At 37.0% G+C, this 23,785-nt stretch overlaps 1 protein-coding gene across 1 annotated transcript; it reads right to left on the bottom strand.

Moving 5' to 3' along the window:
* Window positions 1-4,427: 4,427 nt before the first annotated feature.
* On the bottom strand, window positions 4,428-4,895 carry LOC116896076 (60S ribosomal protein L7a-like). Its single transcript, XM_032897057.1, has one exon. The coding sequence runs from the start codon at window positions 4,893-4,895 to the stop codon at window positions 4,428-4,430; it is 468 nt and encodes a 155-aa protein (XP_032752948.1).
* Window positions 4,896-23,785: the final 18,890 nt, after the last annotated feature.

Genomic DNA, 23,785 nt, shown 5'->3' with positions numbered 1-23,785 from the left:
TTTGTGACCTCATATGAGCTTTGCTTAGTTAATTCAGTGTGCCTCCTTCTTCTGGCTCTGACCATCTTTCTACCTCCTCTTCGGGGTACTCACTGAGATCAGTGAGGAGGGCTTGACCGAGACATTACATTTAGAGGTGACTGTTCCAACGATTTCTTCTTTATGTAGTGTTGAGCTGTGCAGCTCATGTCTCTTCCTCTATGCTGCAAGAGGAAGCTTTTCTAATGATGACTGAATAAAGCACCAGTGATTAGAGTAGATTGTCATTAGGAACATTTCACTTTTTTTTTTTACAATAGTAGTATTTGGTTTTATCCCAGGGCTCTGGGTTATCTAGTCTGTGGTTCTTGGTCATAAAGGAAATGTCAGGTCTGGGTTCTGTCTCATGGATATTGATTGGCTACTCCCATAAATTCTGTGTCAGTACTGCTCTGGCATGTCTGACAGGGAGGGGCAGATTGCAGGTCAAAGGTTTTGTGCCTGGGTTGCTGTTCATGTTTATCCTTCGGTAGCCTGCAGATTCTCTTCTCACACTAAAGACTAGAATGTAGGGGTAAAGACTTCATGAAAGCACCAGCTCAACTAATTCATATTCAATGAGTCATGTGCGTGTTGTCCCTAGGAAAGGGGACCTGATGTCACTTTTCAGAAAGCAACTGATGGTTTTAGTAACAGCCTGGTATATTTGGAAATTTCCATGGGACCTCCTTGGGCAAAAACTCAACTGAATGTAACCCAGTCCCACTACTGGAAGCTTCATTTGGTGACAAGATATAGCCATTAGGACTCTACATCCATTATGAGAAGACCTCATTAGTATCACTTTGAAGCATTTTAGGAAGTCTCTATTGTACTAGGTTTCTACATCATCCCTTAAATGCCCTCTGTTTCTGCTGTCCCTCTTCACATATCCCCTCTTAACCCTATTTACCCTCTCTTTTGCAACTTAATCCTTCCATTCTTGCCCTCATCAACCCTCCAGTCCACCATTAAAATCATTTTATTTTCCATTCACAGGGAAACCCCTGTCTCTCTCCTAGTCCATTCTTCTGTACCTAGTCTCTTTCAGTCTAGGTATTGTAGGTTGGTTACCATTTATTTAATGATTAATATCCAAACATAAGTAAATATATATTATAATTTTATCTTTCTGGGTCAGAGTTACTTCATCAAGATAATGTCTTTCTAGTTCCATTTCTCTGCAAATTCCACGACGCCTTAGGGGTTAAAAGCAATGAATACCTGGGTTCAATTCTCAGCACTTTCAGGTCAGTGCACAATCATCTGTAACTCCAGCCTCAGAGTATCCAACACCTCCTCAGACATCAGACATGTATGTGGTGCAGATCAATCACTCAGTATAAGATTATTAACATGAAGACTACTGTATCTATAAAGTAGCATAATGTCATTTTCCATCCCTCCATCCTTTCCTTCTTTTCTTCCTTTTTGCTTCATTTCAAGAAATGATTTTGACTCAGCATTTGTTTCCTTTTGTAATATGTGTGGAAAATAGTTTAGAAAAAGAGCAATGTGTGAGAACCATATGCAGACGTGCTCTGTAAAATTACCGTCATCATTTCCCTAAAGCAAAGACTTGGGATGTTAACCTCTGCTGCCTGTTGCTACTAGTATTAGAACCTGTAACATCTTACGATAATACTTTGTCATCCTTCAGGAATTGTTTTTAGTCCATACCACAGCTGAGGAATCCATAAGACTGAACCCAATCTGAAAGACATCATCATCCTTTTCTTCCAGACTGGCTGGCTTCTAGAATGAAAAGAGAGCCCCTTTCCCAAATGCTACTCACCCTACTGGCTCAGTTGCTGGAGTGACTTACTATTATTATCTCACTTATCTCATGGAATGTTGCTCATAAATTTTATTGATTCAGGTACCACATGTGAGGATCCACTCATTTTTTTTTACACTCCCAATCATTAACACATCAAATTAAGTAAATTGTTTACAAGTGCAGGGAATATAAAATGGGATCTCTAATGCATAGAATGACGGTGTCTTTAAGCATTACATCTATGTGTGTGCTCCAAGCTCTCTTGATGTTTCAGCTGCTCTTTCCTTTTCTATTTTCCTATTTCTCTTCATCACTGCGACCTTAGGTATCTTCTTGCACTGTCCTTACGTCATACATAGTATCATGGTATAAGCGACTACCTTAGAACATCATCTCGGGCTGGAGAGAGATGGCTCAGAGGTTAAAAGCACTGACTGCTCTTCCAGAGGACCTGAGTTCAATTCCCAGCAACCACATGGTGGCTCACAACCATCTGTAATGGGATCTGATGCCCTCTTCTGCTGTGTGTGAAGACAGTTACAGTGTACTTATAATAAATAAATAAATCTTTAAAAAAAGAACATCATCTCATATACAGGCCGTTTCATTCACCATTGAGATTTCTTATGTTTATGTGTACAATACATTGAATTAAACCCGAAATATCACTCAGTCAACATTTTCTGTTGATTAGTATCACCTTACAGTCAGCCACATCTTTATTTTGTTTTCAGAACTTTCCACTTTGCTGATTCATAACATTGGGGGAAAATCGTATTTGTCTTGTCAGTGTAGTGTCCCTGCTTTACTTTTTATATAATTTTGCTACTACACTTAACCATAAAACTAGGAAAAATCAGTTATGTTAACCCTTTCTTTAAAATGGGCGGCTAACTTCTCAGTTTGATGAATAATGATTTTGCAGATGGCCTTTGTTTTTAGTTACACCTGCCCAGTGCGATAATTTTGTACTTTTACTAATATGGAAACATAAAACCAAGTATAATTCTGGTTTTGCATTTGGCAAGTGCAAAAGCTTAGCACTTACCTGTGCTGCTATCCTCCTGGAGCAGTTGACACTTAAAATTGACCAGGAATTTCAAATCTAAATTCTTCAGCTGAAAAGCCTCATTTGCCATCCCATTTCAAAGATTGTCTACAGGCACTGTGATATCACGCATGTCGACCTAATATGGTAACCCATGGCAAGGGAATCAAAAGAAGTAAATCTGAGGATAAAAGCCTCAGGTATTATTTCAAGCTGATAAGGAACATTCATTCAAACAGAATTTAGTGAGAAGAATATTCAAAGGAAAACAACAACTAATGAATGTATGATTACCTCTAGTAATTGTGCTACTCAAATTGTGTTGATGTAACAAGCAATTCTGAGGTCCTGATAGCTGATGAAAGGACATTCACTTCCAGATTCTTTATAGGGCTGCATGTTTTTTTCTGCCTTGCTCCACATCCCTCGTCATTCTAGAATTTGGCCTGAAGGAGCAGTCCCTTATCAGAGATAAGCCAAGCTCCCCTCACAAGAGAAAAACAAGACTATGCATGTACCTTCAAAGAGTCTTCTAGGCAGGATGTAATCAAACCCATTTGCTCAAGTTTTTCTCCTGAATAGACCTGACCAAAAACATATGCCTAGTAGAAGTAAGAATAAGGGTACATTATCTCCTTAGAGGGATCGGAATGGATAACTAGAAATAATAATATATGCCAAGTATGTTAATTTTACTATACATTCTTCTCAACTCATTATTTGGAATTTGTCATTTTTTCCATGACCAATTTATAATATCAGCCTTCTCTTCCATTAACATATCTTGTATCATTTTTCATAGGATGGTCCTGATATTCGATAATAAGAAAACAGGCTAGAACAATACTAGTAAATATTGTGTACTTGTTACAGTCACTTAAATTCAGTGGGTGTTTCTTGTATAATCCAAAATAAAATGTAAATATCTCATTAAATTAATATGTAAATGGGATTTTATTCTGAAATTTCTCTCATACAGATTTCTTTATTTCTTTGACATTAAAAACATTTTTTTTAAATGTTGGAGGCTGAATCCAGGGCTTTTTTCTTATTTGGGAAATACTTTATTCTTGAGTCATGTTCCCAAAGAAAGATGATTAACATTTTTTTAAGAAATCATTTTTCCCTGTATGTTGAAGACTAGGCAGAAATGACACAATGGCCTAAAACGATATATAATATTCTGGGACGATTCCTTGCTTTCTATGTTAACTGTCATATTTCAGAAACTTGTAACACAATTATCTATACAAGGACTCTTTATAGATATTAATTTATCTTTCATGTTATTTGCACATATTTTTGTATGTTAGCATACAAAATAATAAATTTATGGCATTTTTATATGTAAATATGTTGATACCTGTTTTACATTTGCCCCCAACCTACAATCCTTCTTTCACACCTTTTCTGGTCTCCTTCTTCACCCCAGATATTTTCATTAAATAAACACACATAAATTAAACATAAATTCTTCATATGAGGAGATATTTGACATTTTGATTTATACAGACTTGAGGTGATGTTTATTTCATATCTTACCTAGCAAAAAATTATTATTTACAGAACGCTTAGCAGTATTTATTTAATGGAGAATACTTTGGCCTTTGCCTTTTCTAGTTTACTGATGTGAGTCACAGATTTGGGACCTAGGACGTTGCCTCCCAACTGGCAGTGGATCTTAGCATATCTGTCATTATAATTTGTCTGAAGAGCGTCCACCAGCTTAGCCAGAGCACGCTTGTCTTCCAAGTTAACACGTGTGATCTTGTAGAGCATTGCTGGACTGACCTTTTCCTCGATGATGCAATAAGAGAACCCCATATTGTGACACAGGGCTGATGGAAAGGCTATCAACTCAGTGGGGTCTGTGTCCTGGGCAATCAGAATCAGGGGCGCCTTCTTGTTCTCCACTAATGCGGTGCCTGTATTGACACCTACCCGAAGGTCAGACGGTCTCTTCCGTGGCACGTCAGCCTTGCCAGAAGCTTTCTTCTCAACACAGACGGGTAGCCTTTGCTTCCCTTGTTTTGTCTCTGGGTTGTACATATGGGCAAGCTTAAGCAGCTGAGAAACAGTTTGCTGGTCCAGTGGCTGGATAAACTACTTAATGGCAGGAGGTACTTCGAACAGCTTATAGAATATGGCCCTTTGCCAATGCAACCTGATGTAGCAGGGCCATTTGACAAAGTGTGTGAGATGTCTATTAAGTCAGATGTCCTGGCCAAGGCCGAAGTTCTTAGGCCTTTTCTAGAACAGAGGACTCGGCACCGTTTTGGTCTCCTGTTTCTCCACAATGGCAGGAGCTGTGGCGACCTTCTCCCTCTTGGCATTCTTTCATTGGACATCTCACTCAGCAGGCTCTGTGCCATGGGCTATCTCCACACTCAGGATTCTCTCTCTCTCTCTCTCTCTCTCTCTCTCTCTCTCTCTCTCTCCATCTTTATTAACTTGGGTATTTCTTATTCACATTTCAATTGTTATTCCATTTCCCGGTTTCCGGGCCAACATCCCCCTAACCCCTCCCCCTCCCCTTCTTTATGGGTGTTCCCCTCCCCATCCTCCCCCCATTACCACCATTACCACTCTCCCCTAACAATCACGTTCACTGGAGGTTCAAATTGAAACTGTAATAGAATTGATATGAATCTGGAAGCTTCGAAACTACTGGATGGGTTTCAGCATGCTACAAGGGGTAATGCACATTCCTGGATAAGAAAAGTAATCATCAATTATAGTGAGCTATGAACTCAGAGCTGCAATGTCTGGCCTTGCAAGATATTCCAACTGGTGCAAGAGTGGCGTGAGTACTCTCCGAGAAACCAACCGCTTTCTGAGTGCAGTTAACTCTCACTGTGTACGATGAAACCTATACCCAACACCATCATCAGGCCAAATTTAGGTTCTAGGGGAGCTGCCAAGTGGATACAGTATTGACTCCTAATGGCTATAGATTAGTACCTCTTTTAACTCTCATCTGAGAAGCTTTAATGTGCAGTAGGTTGTGACTTACAATTAACCAAGGTGCAAAGAATAATAGACAAGACAGAGGTCAGGGCTAAAGGGAGTGTGTGTGTGTGTGTGTGTGTGTGTGTGTGTGTGTGTGTGTGTGTGTGTGAACATATATTATCCATCCCACCTCCCTAGGCTCAGTGATCATTAGAGAAGAGGTATAAGAAATAGTGTAAGAATCAGAGCATTGGATGACTATAGAAGTCCATTTTCTAGATACAGCAGGGCAGCTAACTACATGTATGAACTCCTACTCCTTGAGTGTAGCTATATATTTGAACTTCTATTCCAGCTTGAAAGAGAAAATGGGCATATAGTCTCAAGTCTAGATCCAGTCTTCTCTAAGATTATAGTCTTTGATAAGTCAATCATGCTTTAGTGGAAGATCATAAATTCAAGATTATTTAGAGTAGTATAAAGTGATATGAAGATAAAAGGACACAAAGATTTGTGCATAAAGAAGGGTGATTGGGTCATGAAAGAGCTCATCCAGAATGTGTTCAAGAACATTGCATGAAACTCAAAACTGTGAAAACATTAAAAGAAATGTTTTAAAAGCCCAGAACTAAAGATTCTATTAAAATTTGACTTATACTTTCAAGTTTAGTAATTCATACAGAAGATATTAAATACAAATTTGACTACTAGAGTTTTTTTTTCATTTTAAAAATCTCTTATCATTGTTCTAATCTCTAAAAGTTAAGAAAATAGTGTGGACCTATTCATGATTTTATGAGTAAAATTGCTATCATAACATTTAGTTTCTATGTCAGGAAGATATATTTTGGAGAATCATTAAATTTTTACTTATCAAGAAATATATCAAGATAGAAAGGTTCTATTGCCCAGTCAATCTATGTAATAATTTACTTGTGTGGCTTAATCCTTAGATGCCTAATTTGCCAATTTTCTACAAACTGAAAGAAAGTCATCTACTGTGTAGTAATTGTCAACAATGCAAAGGAAGTAAATATGTTATCTGCTCATTTTACTGCAGAATAATTGTGGTAGCCAAATTTTAGAATAAATTGAAGATTAGAACCATTAAGTCAGATGACGTTCCTGTATAGTAGGAATATTATATTCTTCATGACTTCTATTTGGTCAATGTGTATGTCTCCATAGTAATTTTGATATATATTTTGTTGTTGTCAAGAAATACAATCATTTCAAAAAGACTATTTCCATTTACTATTGAAGTGTAATTACATTTATCCCTTCCATTTTCTTCTTCTAGATCCTCCAATGAATCCTTTACATACTCCTTCAAATTCATATATTCACAATCACAATTCCTATTAAGTATCTAAGTTCTATGCTAGTTAGTATTTATTTATGCCTCTTTTGAAAGTGGAGATGACAAGAATTAAGATGGAGTATCGAAACTCTAAGTATATCATATTAAATAGTAAGAAATTGGAATGATATTTAGCTACATATAAAGTAGTAATTACATGACAGTTGTTCAAAATGACATAGAAGGTGTGACACTCATATCATCCTGCTCTTCCTTCTTCAACTTTAGTCCATCAGGAGAGAAATGTGCTTGGTTGATTATTTAAAGAGGTCTCTATGAAAGAAAAGCAATTTGTGAAGATATAACTAAGCCTTTAGCTACTTAAAAGAATATCTAGTATCTGGAGGAAAGATACATGAGAGAAAAGGAGAGAGACAGAGAATCAGGGGCAAGGAATCCAAGAAGGAAGAAAAGAATGAAGATCAGGAAGAAGAGGAGAGATTAAAAGAGGTTGACAGGAGAGAAAAATAGAAAACTGAGTAAAGTAATCCAACATCACATAACAGCATGCTAGAAGGTCAGAGATCCAGCCTGAAAGAAAAATTCTTCTCATAGGACAAACCCAGAAATCTGATCAACTAAATAAAGAGTGTGATTTAAACTCTCAACTCTAGGTCATAAAGAGAGTAATGTGCTTGCCTGCCTGCCTGCCTTCCTTCCTTCCTTCCTTCCTTCCTTCCTTCCTTCCTTCCTTCCTTCCTTCCTTCCTTCCTTCCGTTATTTTTTCCTTCTTTCACACAACTTGTGATAATTTAAAAGAAGAAAAAATGGAATTACTAAACTTCTGGGTTTAGAAGTCTGGTCAAGTTATGGTAAACCTTCTTCCAGGGCTTAGGGAAAGCCCCTCCCTTGCTTCTTGCTGGCTTTCAGGCATTGACCTCAATCTTTTACATTTAGTGGCCTACGGATACATAGTTCTTATTGCTGCTTCTGTCTGTGCATGACATCTCTTTCACAAAAGTTTCCATTGGTTCTCATATCTTCTTATAATGGTATCATATTTGCAAATTATTGGTGTCCATGAATATTTCAAGACACTATTCAAGCCAAGGATATTAGGTTACAGTTCAATAAATCAAATAAGTACTTATGTGTATCTACTGTTACTTTAAAAAAATGAATGTGTGGAAGTAAACTACAGTGCTTTATCAGAAAAATTTCAAAAATTTGATATAAATATCACTTCTATGAAGTAGTGCTTAACTCTCATCTGTCTTCCACCCTTCTATATATGAACCTTGAGTTTACAATGCATATATACATTCATATTCAATTGATACAATTCAGGAAAGAATAATTTTAGATTGGGAGCAAACATTTAATTAAACAATAAATTGGCTAAGGCTAACATCATTGATGATAACCATGATGTCACGGGTAGCTGATATCATTAAATTGAATAAGGCTAACATCATCAATTTTATCCATGATGTCATGGATATTTGATGTGACAGCAGGAACAGCAAATACAGCTGTGTTTCTTCTAACCACATCCAGTTGGCACAATCTAAATATGAGAAAAATCCCAGGCAAGCTCACACTGGGGGAAGTTGTTCAAAATACCTGGTTTGTGTTCCTCAAAGTTTTTAACACAATCTTGTCTTAAATAAAATTTTGTTTCTAAACAGGAACTCGTATTCACAGATGAAAGAAGAATATGAGCAACTGTTTAATGTGTGAAACTGTAAGGAAAAATCTGGGCGAACAGAAGCTTACCAAAAGAAAGTTCAATAGTGTTGATAATGCATTTCATTGCCTTATTAATACAATGTGAACATTAACTAAATTTTTTTAGATTTGTAGTGTTTTTTCTTTGCTCAATGTGATTCTAGAATAAGATTTCGTCTAACATTATATTCATTATATTCAAAAGGATTGGTTTTAATATGGATATTTCTTTCCTTTCCCTTCCCTTCCCTTCCTTTTGCTCCCTTCCCCTTGTCTCCTCCTCTCTCCCCCCTCCCCTCCCACCCTCTCTCTCTCTCTCTCTCTCTCTCTCTCTCTCTCTCTCTCTCTCTCTCTCTCTCTCTCTCCTTTGTTTAATATAGGGTATCACTATTGTAGACCTGGCTGTCCTGGAACTCATTAACTCATGTGCTGTCCATGAATTCACTGAAGTTCATGTTTGTCAGCTGATGGGTGCTGGGATTAAAGGAACACATCACCATACCTGGCTATAATGTTTATTTTTAAAAGAATGGAAGTGCTTCTCTAAAAGAATTTGAACCAAACCAGATGACATTAAAAACCATTAACTTCTTTGAATTTCATATGTATTGATGTGTAATGTAATAGGATTTTATCTTTGGTTTTATATTATAAACTTTTTAAATGGTGATTTCCACATGAGTGCTGGCATTTTTCTTCAGATAAGCTTACTTAGTACAGGACAGAATTCTAGAATTAAAATATCAATAATATAATTGTGGCTATTAGTTTAAAAAATTATTCCAAATGTTATGTTCCTGAAAAGTTATTCATTTTAATGATAACTAACTTTTTATTACTTGGTCACTTGATCCCCTCATGTTACCTCTAATTTTTCTAGTTATTAGGTATCCTAAATTTTGAGGCTGGTAGCCACTGTGAAATGAAAGTGAGAAAAACTTCAGTCGGTGTTAAGAACTAATGTCTTATATCAGGCAATGTCTGATATGGAACTCAACTCTTTTTGTAAAAGGTGTTCTTGTTTTCTAATTAAATTCCATTTTTTCGAAAGCTTCATGGTGAATGAAAACATGAATATTTCTCTTTCTTTTATATGTTTCATGTCACCATGTTTAAATAAAACCATAAATTAGATTAAAACCTCTACATGTAAGCACATTTACAAACCATCTAAGGTGAATTCCTAAAATACACAGCAGTCATAAATTACCAAACATGTGCAAATTTCAAAAAAAAAAAAAAGAGAAATGTGACAACTTAAAATTATTATCACATATTAACTTACAAAATAATAGATTTTATTGCACATTTAGTTGACACAATGTTCTATACGAAGGAGTTTGAGACAATTCACCTCCCTATTCCATCTGACTACTATGTATGATAACCTTAGATACATTCTTAGAAGTAGTATAGATTAATAATTAGCCAGTTTTGTTTTTACATTCTAAAGGATCTTACACGATGTAGTTCATATTAGCAGAAATAGTGTTAATATCAATAAATATATTGCAAATTTCCACAAGTATTTTGGTTACAACTCATTGCAAATATATGTATCATACATATTTAAATTGAACATACATTTTCATTAATAGATTCAAATAGAATGTTAAATTGTTTTTCTACTATATTAGATCATTGAGAAAAGAATGTTTTCTTATTAATAAAAATCTTTGTAAGTGAAATAATCTATATTATTTCAAAGGAATTTGGAATATATATTATATGTAATATAATAGTGTAAATATTAATTAGTATATTTTAATTTTATAAGTAAGCATTGATTTATATTCCACCACTTAAGGTACTACTTCTATATGACATACGATCTGTTTGCTTTTCTAAAACCCTTAGTTTATTCCAAGTGGTAATTGAGAATTTATATTTATTCTACTATCATAAAAAGAAACTGGTTAGATATTCGAGTGATGGTAGCAGGACGAGTAATTACAAAGATGGAGAGGTCAAAGAAAAAGGCAGATTTCTGTACAGAAAACTTTTGTAGGATAAGTTAGATTCTGGAAAACATGTTTGGAGATAATAGGGGAAAGGTGAACAAATGAAAATATAAACATCAGAGAAGCCAAAAGGAGTGAATATAAAAATGGTAAAAAGATATTGAGAGAAAAGTGAGGTGAGAGCCATTTCAAGGAAATCTGGAGTAATCAGATTAAAATAACATCAATGTAGTTTTTCTTCACCTTTAGTTACAAGTCATTTCCTACCACAGAACCTCTTTTCTGTCTTCTGGTCCCATGAGCTATTTCTCCAGACAGATTAATGGCTTTGGGTGAAATGTATATGCAACCTAGGGATTAATTTCTAAGGCTAGACTTTGGTTAATATTAAATGCTTGATGTCTGTCAATAACATTTGGAGCAAGCTGAGAAGGAGGCTGTATTTGTGACCATATATGTTTCTCTTTTCTATCATCATGACTTTTCTGTATTTACCTTCTCCTGTGACCATTCTAGGGCAGTTTTTAAGTTTTCATAGAAACATTTGTCAGCAATTGGTTAGATGGTAAATAAAAGCCCACAGTGGTCTGTAATTTAATTCATTTGTATCAGTTACTTTGTCTTCAATAGATTTTTTAAGTGGATGAATATTTTATTTAGATGGAAAAAAATCACCAAGAATTTTTACTAGAATCTTGCATAGTAATGAAGATTTCTATAACTGAAATTTCCTAAAAATAAACTATTGAATTTTTATACCCAAATATCATGTCATTCCATTTCATTTGACTAATTTCCATATTGCTGACATTGAAGTTCATAATTAATAGATTTTTTTGCTTTAAATAATATTTGAATTGTAAAATAAAACTATCATGAAGATTATTTGAGATAGTAATTCAGTTTTATATATTAATTCTCCAGCAGCCTTGTAAGAGAATGAACAAAGGTATTAACATGTTAGTGGGACTGTTTCTGCAGTACCAAGTCATAAAATAGTCATTTCTCCAAGGTAAAAGAATATGTTCAAATTTAAAAGAAACAACATTGAAAATAAACTAAACTATTTCAGATTGATCTGTTAAATATATATGTTTCTCCAAACTTTTTCAATTACCATAAGTGATAAAGTAAAATGACTACCATTATGTCAGTATGACAAAACAAAATTAATAATTGTGCTATTAGTGAATAAAATTATAAAGAAATCCTGAGAAGCAAAGAAAACCTGATTGGTTAAAAAAGGGGGGGGAGAGTTATGAATTTTTTTTAAAAGAAAGTCACTCAAGAGAGTGATAGGATGATATCATGAACAAAGAACAACATACAGAAGAGGAAAATGTCCTAGTATTCTTTATGTGGCTGTTATAAACATTAAGACTGAAATCACCTTGTTGAGGGATGATTTTATTGGGCTTATATGTCCAGATTACAGTCATCTGTGGGAGAATTCAGGGAACCCCATCATTTACATGTGTAGACCTCCAAGAATATTGATACAGTTGAGGAGAAACAATCATATCACAGACAATGCTTAATAGGCAGCAATAAAAATGAATGCACCAACCCCTTTGCCCTAAGGGCCTAAGAGAAATGGACAAAATGTTTTCACTATGGCAGATGTTTAGTATAATGCAATTTTAGGGGAGAAAAGTCTACACTAATGTAATGGTGAAAACTAATATCAGATCTACTAGACCAAGAAGACATCAGAAGAGTGTGCCCCTGATTCACAGAGAACAATTTAAGAAGTGGATAAAATGAAATTACTGGGTCTGCCCCCAGAGCTGACCCTGTCCCACAGCTCTCTGTACCCAAATCCTGCCAGGAGAGAACAGGTTTCCTCGGAGTGCTGACATACCTGGGAGCAGAAGTGAGACCACCACTTCTTCTCAAATACCTGTCCCAAGGAACCTACGCAGAGTCCTCAGGACACAGGAACCTAAGAGCAGTCTGGGACAGGAAACTTCAGGTTTCCATCTGAAACTGGAACCCAGAGCTGAACCTCTGCCATAGCTATCTGTACCTAAATCCCACAATGAGAAAGCAGGTATCCCAGGAGTGCTGACACACAGGCTTACAGGAGGAACAAGCCACTGTCAGAGGCGGCAAGACCAACTAACACTAGAGATAATCAGATGGCAAGAGTCAAGTGCAAGAACCTAAGCAACAGAAACCAAGGCCACTTGGCATCATTAGTATCCAGTGAGCCCACTACAACAAGTCCTGCATACCCCAGCACAACAGCAAAACGAGATTCTGGTTTAAAATCACATCTCATGATGATGATAGAGGACTTTTAAAAGGCCATAAATAACTCCCTTAAAGAAATACAGGACAATACACGTAAACAGGTAGAAGCCCTTAAAGAGGAAACACAAAAATCCATTAATGCCTTACAGAGTAATACAACCAAACAGGTGAAGGAATTGAACAAAACCGTCCAGGATCTAAAAATGAAAATAGAAACAAGGGGCTGGAGAAATGGCTCAGTGGTTAGGAGCACTGACTGCTCTTCTAGAGGACCTGAGTTCAAATCCCAGCAACCACATGATGGCTCACAACCATCTGTAATGGGATCTGATGCCCTCTTCTGGTGTGTCTGAAGACAGCGACACTGTACTTATATATAATAAATAAATAAAATCTTAAAAAAAGAAAATAGAAATAATACAGAAATAACAATGAGAGACAATACTGGAGATAGAAAACTTAAGAAAGGGATCAGGAGTCATACACAAACATCACCAAGATAATACAAGAAATTGAAGAGAAAATCTCAGAAGCAAGGATGCTATAGAAAACATTGACACAACAGTCAGAGAAAATACAAAATGCACAAAGCTCCAAACCCAAAACATCCAGGAGATCCAGGACACAATGAGACCAAAGCTAAGTAGAATAGGCATAGAAGAGAGCAAAGAGTCCCAATTTATAAGTAGTGCACGCAAACTAATCGTGGTACTGGAGCTCCAAGAGTCCCAAATTAAAGGCCAGTAAATATCTTCAACAACATTATAGAAGAAAATTTTCCTAACCTAAAGAAAGAAATGCCCATGAACATTCAATAAGTCTACAGAACTTGAAATAGATTAGAACAGAAAACAAATCCCTCCAGTCACATAATTGTCAAAATACCAAATGTATAAAACAAAGAGAGAATATTAAAAGCAGTAAGGGAAAAAGGTCAAGTAACATATAAAGGCAGACCTATCAGAAGAATTACAGAAGACTTCTCAACAGAAACTATGAAAGCTAGAAGATCATGGGCAGATGTCATACAGACCTTAAGAGAACACAAATGACAGCCCAGACTACTATATCCAGCACAACTCTTAATACAATAGATGGAGAAACCAAGATACTCCATGACAAAACCAGATTTACACAATATCGTTCCACAAATCCAGCCCTACAAAGGATAATAGATGGAAAACTCCAAACTATACCCTAGAGGGAAACTACACCTTAGAAAAAGCAAGAAAGTAATCTTTCAACTGATCCAAAAGAAGATAACCACACAAACATAATTCCACCTTTAATAACAAAATTAAGAGGAAACAACAATCATTGCTCCCTAATATCTCTCAATATGAATGGACACAATTTCCCAACAAAAAGACATAGACTAACACACTGTATGCATAAATAGGACACAGCATTTTGCTGCATACAGGAAACACACCTCAGTGACAAGGACAAATACTTCCTCAGTGTAAAAAGCTGGTAAAAAGTTTCCAGGCAAAAATGGTCCCAAGAAATGAGTGGGAGTAGCCATTCCATTATAGAATAAAATTGAGTTTCAACCAAAAGTTATTAAGAAGATAAGGAAAGACACTTCATATTCATCAAAGAAAAAAAAATCCACCAAGTTGAACTCTCAATTCCAAATATCTATGCTCTGAATGCAAAGGCATCTACATTCAGAAAAGAAACCTTACTAAAGCTCAAAGCACACATTGCACCTCACACAGTAAGAGTGGGAGACTTCAACACCCCACTCTCAGCAATGGACAGATCATGGAAACAGAAACTAAACAGAGACACAGAGAAACCAACAGAAGTTACGAATCAAATGGCTTTAATATTTATAGAATATTTCATTCTAAAACAAAAGAATATACCTTCTTCTCGTCACCTCATGGTACCTTCTCCAAAATTGACTATATAACTGGTCACAAAACAGGCCTCAACAGATACAATAAGATTGAAAAATCCCATCCATCCTACCAGATCACAACAGACTTACTGGTCTTCAACAACAACAAAAACAACGGAAAACCCCATGGAAGCTGAACAATCCTACACTCAATGATAACTTGATCAAGAAAGAAATAAAGAAATTAAAAAGTTTTTCAAACTTAATGAAAATCACATACCCTGTTTTGGTAAAAAGTAAAAAAAAAAAGGGCAAAACGGTTCCTGTGTGTACCCTGGCAGTCTTGCTCTCTCTAGTTCCTACTCCAGTGGGGCCACTGGAACTAGTGCTAATTTATCTCAGCGTCTCTGACCCAAGCATCTTGCTGCCAGCCAGTTTTATACAGAGACCACCTATCTTACTCTGTGCTCTGTTCACATTTCCAGCATCCACCTCCTGGTCCCAGCATAAGCTACACTTCTATAACTCTCTGTAGCTGCTCTGTTTACATTCCCATCACCTGCTCCCTAAAAATTATTGTATAAACTCGCAACAACCCGTTTAAATCAGGACTCAACAAACTGCAGCCCAACAATCAGATTTATACTATAAATTCTCAATCCACAATACATCCTCACAATAAGCTTACAACCAATTGATAAGGATATAAACCAGCCACCTAGTTAAGATAAATTTGCCTCCAGAAATCCATCTCTAGTCCCTTGGCAATTCAAAACAACCAGGATCTGGGTCATCCTCTGTCACCATCTTGATTCCCATTCCTTTCCCTCCTCTCCTGCCTTACAAAAGATTGTCCTCACCTTTTTTTTAACTATACAATCATGATCGTCACTTAACTTGTGCCAGCCCTCACCTGCATATAATTGTAGGTTGATGTTTATCAACCTACAATACCCAAACTTATGGGACACAATGAAAGCAGTGCTAAGAGGAATACTCAGAGCTCTGAGTGCCTTCAAAAAGAAACTGGAGAGAGCATACACTAGCAGCTTGACAGCACACCTAAAAGCTCTAGAACAAAAAGAAGCAAATACACCAAAGAAGAATAGACATCAGGAAATAATCAAACTCAGGGCTGAAATCAACCAAACAGAACTCCACCCCCAAAAGCATTCATACAAAGAATCAACAAAGCCAGGAGCTGGTTCTTTGAGAAAATCAACAAGTTAGATAAACCAGTAGCCAAACTAACCAGAGGGCACAGAGACTGTATTCAAATGAACAAAATCAGAAAAGATAAGGGAGACATAAGAACAGAAACTGAGGAAATTAAAAAACTCATCAGATCCTACTACAAAAGCCTATACTCAACAAAACTGGAAAATCAGGATGAAATGCACAATTCTCTAGACAGATACCAGGTACCAAATTTAAATCAGGATCAGATAAACTATCTAAATAGTTCCGTAACTCCTAAAGTAATAGAAGATTACTTTACATTACATTAAAAGTCTCCCAACCAAAAAAAAAGCCCAGAACCTGATGGGTTTAGTGCAGAATTCTATCAGACCTTCATACAAGACCTAATACCAATACATTGTTTTAAGGCTCCTATGAACATAGTGGAGCATATTCATAGCAGCCTTATTTATAATAGCCAGCAGTCGGAAAGAACCCAGATGTCCTTCTACAGAGGAATGGATACAGACAATTGTGGTAAATTTACACAAGGAAGTACTACTCATCTATTAAATATAATGATCATGAAATTCTTAGGCAGATGGATGGAACTAGAAAATATCATCCTGAGCACGAGGTAACACAATCACAAAAGAATATAAATGGCATGCACTCCGATAGGTGGATATTAGTCCTAAAGTCTCAGAATACAATTCACAGACTACATGAAGCTTAAGAACAAAGACTAAAGTGTGGACGCTTCAGTCCTTCTTAGAAGGGGGAACAAAAATACTCACAGGAGGAAATATGGAGACAAAGTTTGGAACAGAGACTAAAGGAAAGGCCATTCAGAGACTGCTCCACCTGGGGATCCATCCCATATATAGACACCAAACACAGACACTATTGCAGATGCCAAGAAGTGCCTGCTGACAGAAGTCTGATTTAGCTGTCTCCTGAGAGGTTCTGCCAGAGCCTGACAATTCTGACCTGGATGCTGGCAGCCAACCATTGAATTGAGAACGGGGTCCCGGATGGAGGAGTTAGAGAAAGGACTGAAGAAGCTGAAGGGGTTTGCAACCCTGTAAGAAGAACAACAATTTCAACCAACCAGACCTCCAGAGCTCCCAAGGACTAAACTACCATCCAAAGAGTACACAGTGATGGACCTATGTCTCTAGGAGCATATGTAGCAGAGGATGGGCTTGTTGGGCATCAATGGGAGGAGAAGTCCTTGTTCCTGTCAAGGCTCGATGCCCAGTGTAGGGACTGGGTGGGTGGGTGGGTGGGGTAGCACCCTCATAGAAACGGGGTGGTATTGAATAGTGGTTTTCTGAAGGGGAAACCAGGAAAGAGGATAATATTTGAAATGTAATATATATATTGAAGATAAGAAAAGGTTAAGTGGTTAACGTAATACGACTTGTAAGTGAAGATGAGGGAGAATTATTATTCTTGGTGACTGTGATTTCTAATGTATTCTATTACTGACCTTACTTTGGAGAGCTCTTCCCTGATTCCCTGGGTTGTGTTACTCAGGAAGTAACATCAGGAACTCCACCTTGTCCAGTTATTTTCTCCAGAAGCCTGAACATCACAGTGATCCAAAGATTGCCTTGAATCTGTTAAATTCATAAGGAGCTTTGTCAACTCACATAGCTTGGCACAGGCCATTTTAATGTCTATTTACTTGATGTGGATTAGGTGTCTAATTTTTTTTTCTAGCCACTATATTCCTAAATAGTCAAAACTAGACTAGGTTTTGAAAATAGCAAAAGCCAATCAATAAAATGTAGACTTTTGATAGGATAACACTAATCAAAATAAGAGTTTGCTCATTATATATATGCACATGCATGTGAATATAAGTGTATTTACCAATATTTGTAATAAATGTATACTATAAATATATTTATATTATTTGACTTTATATTAAGTGACTTTAATTTGTATTATGTTGAAAGAAACAAATCAACATAGTGTATAGATACTATAAGCAAAAGTCAATGAATTTGCAATTAATAGAATAGTGGTTTTTTAAAGATTTGCTATTTCTTCTCTTTTTAGTTATGCACATGCTTGTGTGTTTTTTCTGTATCTACATAGTTGAGTGCAAGTGCCTGTAGAAGTCGCAATTCCTGGAGGCAATATAAGTGTTTGTGAGCAGGCCAACAGGACTGCGGGGAACTGACCTCAGTTTCTCTGTGAGATCAGTAGTTACTGTTAACTACTCATGAAGGTAACAGCTCACAACCCTATGTGCTGTTTCTCAATGCATTGTTTTTCCCCATGAAGTACAAATGTCTGCCTCTCTCCTCTGTTCTGCACTGTTTCAGGAAATGTTGATAAAAGTGAGCTTTATTTATAATTATAGAGAAGGTTCATTTTTTTATTCTTTAATCACTCTATTTAACATAGGACCTAATATCTTTAAATATTTTCAAGTACATACTAAACTTTCCAAAGGTTTTCATCTAGAATTTCAAAAGAAAGCCATGTACCCCCCAAAAAATGCTTTGTATTCTGTAATTTTAATTCTCTCTTGTCTCCGTTTTTTCCTGAGTCCGGTGTTATTGCTCTGCTCGCTGTGACTTCACATGAGAACCCGGAGACACATTTTTACATTCAAGCTTTAGTTGTCTAACTTTATTTTAACACATGTTTTAAAATGTTTTTGGTCTATATTTAGAATAACAAACTGGTTCATTAAAAGCAGAAAAACCAAAAGGAGAAAATTTAAAAAAACCCACAGAACCAGAAAAGCTAGAAAAGTCAATAATATCAGTGTTAGTATTTAAGAATCCCGAGGAGTGTGTGGTGTTTATTGGTTTTTAGAAAGCTGTTTGTTGTATAAGGACATCCAAAGAAGTATGGCATCTGTCAGAAATTTTGACCTCCCTAAATCTTGACACATGGATAAAGTTCAAGAAAGTACTTTGTAGTTATACTTTGTTATGTCTCATAATTTGATAATTAAAGTATCTGGAGTATACTGCAGTTGGCTGGAGGACTGTTCTAGTCTGTTAATCCTCCTCTAGTAGCATCTTTTAAAGGTGCATCTGGAACTGCAATCCTATTTCATTAGTGAGACAATTCAGACAGAAAGACAAGAAGTGAACACAGGGCTTCATAATGCCAGAATCATAGCCGTAAAGCAAGGACTAGGTTTTATACACTTAATCACATACTGAAAAGGACAGTACCAATAGTGTGATATGAGGAACTTAAGTACCCCCTCATTGGTAGTATACAAGGCGTGGAGGTCACACAGTCTCAGGTGAGGCCCTGGCACAAGAAAGTCCCTAGATTAATGCAAATACCTGGTTTCTGATTTGCCTGGAATGATTGTACACAACCGCTTGTTTCCTGCTACAGTTCCTCACACACCAGTGCCTTACAACTGCTGAAATGGGAACTGCAGTGAAGACACGGGGGGCGGGGATGCTTTTAGAGAACCTATGTGCAACCATTAACCATTAAAAGACTGGGTCAAACATCAAGAACATCATCATCATCCAGAAAGAACTTCCACAGGCAGAAGAAACATCGACTGTACATCTACTGTACTCTGCTCATGTGCAACCTAAGGATAAACATTTACACAAGAACTAAAATATTTTTGCTTTACCCTGCTATGTCAAATTAAAGGTCAAGAAATTCTTGACTTACTAACAAATTCTCTAATCCTTCTTCACCTTTCTGAGTGTAAGGAGTGAAGTAATATTTTTAACGGTCAGGGTCATTTTGCGTTTTCAAATAGTTTCTGTTTTCAGCTGTTCCAGGCTGACAGGACTTAGGAGACAGAGATGCCAGGCAAGCAGAAGAGGCCCAGAGCCTCTAAATACCAAACCAGGAGGAAGAAGCTTCTTTTGCTTCTTAAAAAAGATTTTTCTTTAGTTAATCTAGGATTAATGTTCATTTTTTTAACTTTTGATTTATATCATTTTTATTGGATTTTTTTATTTACATTTAAAAAGTTATTCTCTTTCCCAGTTTCCTGGACATAAGCCCCCTATCCCGTTCCCCTTCCCTTCTCCTATAAAGGTGTTTGCCCTCCCCAACCACCCCCTCTTCTCACCATCCCCCGACATTCTCCTACACCATGGGGGGGGGGGCTTCATCTTGGCAGGACCAAGGGCTTCTCCTCCCATGGATGTCCAACAAGGCCATCCTCTGCTACATATGCAGCTGGATCCATGGGTCAGTCCATGTATAGTTTTTGGGTAGGTGGTTTAGTCCCTGGGAGCTCTGGTTGTTGGCAATGTTGTTTTTATGGGGTTGCAAGCTCCTTCAGCTCTTTCACTCCTTTGTCTAATGCCTCCAATGGCTTAATTGTCTTCTGCAAAATTAGAAACACTCTTGAAAATATCTTCAACATCATATCTTCTGAGAGTTCTTGGAACATCAATTGTCTATGTGTTGTCATTTGATGTAAAAGCATAGTGTGCTGATTTCCTTTTATATTCTTGGACTCACATTGCAGAACTTGTCATAACAGATGATACTCTGGAAAAATATGTCAATTGGATGCTTTCTAAAAGAACCCTACCCTTTCAGGAACAGCAAACTGTGGTCTCATGGGGAAGAAAGAACAAGAACCTTGTGTGTATCCAAGGACAAAGCCACACAGGGGCTCTGAAAAATCACATTCCTTGACCCTGTCATTTTGAGACCAGCATGGCTAATGTGTGAGACCAAGTCTCAAAAAGTATTAAGAATACAATCTATTAACAAATACTAGAATATACATATATGTACCAGAATCCTATGAAGAGATGGCAGAGACAATAGGATAAAAATCACTTTTCTCCCAACGTAAACAGGGTCTGACCTACAAAGAACTTTCATGTCAAAATAAAGGCCAAAGACCCCCAAGAACTGTTCCTAGGTTCCCACCCCAGTTCTGAATGCATAAGTAAATTCAGAATGCATGGCTCAAGACAGGGCTGGCTTTATTTCAACAAGCATGTGAATAATGTAAAAGCCCTCACAACCATCACACTCACAAAGAGGGAACTATAGCTCTACCAGCTTCATTTTAAGATTATTCTCTATTGAGTGAGAAGGATTTGGGAGGAGGGAGAACGTTCTCTCTCTCTCTCTCTCTCTCTCTCTCTCTCTCTCTCTGTGTGTGTGTGTGTGTGTGTGTGTGTGTGTGTGTGCGCGCGCGCGCGCGCGTGTGCTCTGTATGTGCGTGTACATGTGTTTGTATGGTTGTGTATGCTCAAATATATGTTGAGACTGAAACACATTTAAATGTCCCTAAAATATTGCACTACAAGAACGTCATCGTAAGCTTGCATGCATCTTCAGAGTGCGGGCACACCTCTAGACTACATGCTGTCAACCCTCCTCTACCCTCTGAAATTTGACTGAGTTTTGTGACTCAGCATGAACCCAAAACACCTTACCTTGCCAATTTAGTTCTGATTTTAATTATGACCCAAATATTTAAAATATTGATTGTCCTAAGAAAAAGAATCTTTGAGAAATAAATCTGAAATATTTTATCTTTTACTATAATCATTGCACATAAAATAGCAATTAGTCATCGTATTTATAATTACTCTAATTAGAAATGTCTTTAACTTTGGAGACCATGGATGAAACACAAGTAATTATCCGTAAAGAATAAACAGAAGACTTAGAGAATGACTTGAAGCATCTTGCTTCCAGTAAAATTTTAGTTGTTTCTCTGGGTTTATTCAGCAGTGAGTGGTACACCTTGCTGGTGGTTATGTGAGTTGACTAGATCTAGAAATCCTAAGGCCAAATGATTTTCTTTAAAACGTTTAAAATGTTTTAAATTGAAATTTTTCCAACGGCTTGGGTTGAGAGGCCAGATGTCTCAAATTACAATTCATACTAGAAACACAATGTCAGAGCTTCTGTGCTCTGCCTAACTTCCCTTTAAAATTGTTGTATTACATTTCTGCTAATAAAAGCCTTTCTAGGGATTCTATATTGCTTTTTCCCCTTGCAAGGCACATTCACATCCTTCAATGAGAGCTGCTATTATCAGAGCGATGTACTCTATTTATTTATCACACCGGCCTCGTGACTGCTTACCCAGGCAAGCACTAGAAATATCTAGCTCATTACCACTACATAAAATAGCATGGGGTATTTTCAGAATGAAAGCGTTCAGAGAATGACGAATTCTAAAGCTGTTCATGTCTCTGCTTCTGAAGGAAGCGATTGCGCTTTGATACTGGCAACTTGAACAATCAATGAGGACATGTTTGATACTTAGTGGAACCTTGCCAGTCCGAATCTCATCAAATACCTGCTAGTCTTTTAATTCTTCTTCCTTTTTTTTTTTAATTTTAAATCTGAGAACCCATGAATTTTCTTAGACCAACTGATCAAAGAACATTGGCCCAAATGGAGTCAGGGACTGAAAATGCCTGAAGACTTACTCAGCCGAGGATGTTGATCCAGGTTGCTATTTAAATCTGCTGCTTAAGTGTCCTCGGCATCCATGCTGCATTCTTCACTTGGTTCAGAGGGCAGATATTTGGGCCAAAATATCCCTAAGCATTCGGTTGCTAATGTGGACTTTAAACTGTTTACAAACAGCTGTTACAATAACCCAAATACCCGAAGCAAAATATGACACATTCAAGGATCAGACTGTTAATGACGAGCATTTGTTCCAACAGCACCTAGTGGCTTGAGGTAATAAAACCCACGATGAAAATGGCATTTGTCGCATGTGAGCAGCTGTAGTCATGAGTGGAAGTGGCTACCCTCTTACAAGCCCCGTTACCACTTTGAAACCAAACCTCACAGCCGTAACAATGCCCATGTCAATCCAAGGACAGTTTTCGAAAAAGCAGAAGCTCTGAGTTTCTAACAGAGAGGTAGAAATAACACAGTAAATAAACTGGAAAGCTTTTGCGCCCGCCGTAGCTTACACGTTAGGACTGTGGGCAACTCACTCTAATCAAACAACAGCAGTAACAACAAAGTCTCGCTGTTTACAAGGCGAACCACTTCTAGCAGCTGTTCTGGTGCAGAAGCACCTCCGGAAATTGGTCTCGGAAAGAAGAGGGTGTATTTTTGCTGTTGTTTTCTTGTTTACTTGCTTCCTTGCTTGCAGTTGCCTGAAGTGAGTTTTGAAGGGAAAGGGATTTGTCAGTTCGGGCACGTTTATATAGATATCCTGGAAATCAGTAGGATGAAAGGCAGTGGCCAACAAGAGACAAAAGCCATCAGATCTTCTCTTCCTTCTGGTTGGTTCCCGAATTGTGATTGGCCATTCATACCTAATCCTTCCTTCATGTTGTCAAATTGTATTTTCCCCTCTTCCTCGTTATATTAACTCCATTTCAAGGCCTTATTACTTGCTGCTAATGAAATATAAGGACAGTTGTAACTTTCTTTTCCACTTTCATTGTCAAAGCGTCCGGCAACAACTCTTCACCAGCTTGACACGTGGAGATCCGTAGTAAAGTTTCAGGTGCTTACAGAGAACTTGAAATATGTTTTTCTTACTTGTCGTCATCTACTGTAATTTTGAGAAATTCTCAGTGTTTTTCTTTCTCAAATTGGTTTCTTGAATGAAAAGCCAACATTTATAGTTTGACAGATGTGTATTAATGTGTATTAATGTTTGAATTACCTGGCATACCTTGTCATCACATGCTTACAAATGACTCTAATCACTTAGAGATGGACATCTATCCGTTTTATTATTCTTGCCAATGACATAATTATGTCT

Source organism: Rattus rattus, chromosome 3, assembly GCF_011064425.1.
Source record: "Rattus rattus isolate New Zealand chromosome 3, Rrattus_CSIRO_v1, whole genome shotgun sequence".
Taxonomy (NCBI): domain Eukaryota; kingdom Metazoa; phylum Chordata; class Mammalia; order Rodentia; family Muridae; genus Rattus; species Rattus rattus.
This window is presented reverse-complemented; position numbering and strand designations above follow the sequence as displayed.

Coding starts and splice junctions, on each gene's coding strand:
- LOC116896076 (XM_032897057.1), bottom strand. CDS start 4,895: ATGTACAACCCAGAGACAAAACAAGGGAAGCAAAGGCTACCCGTCTGT.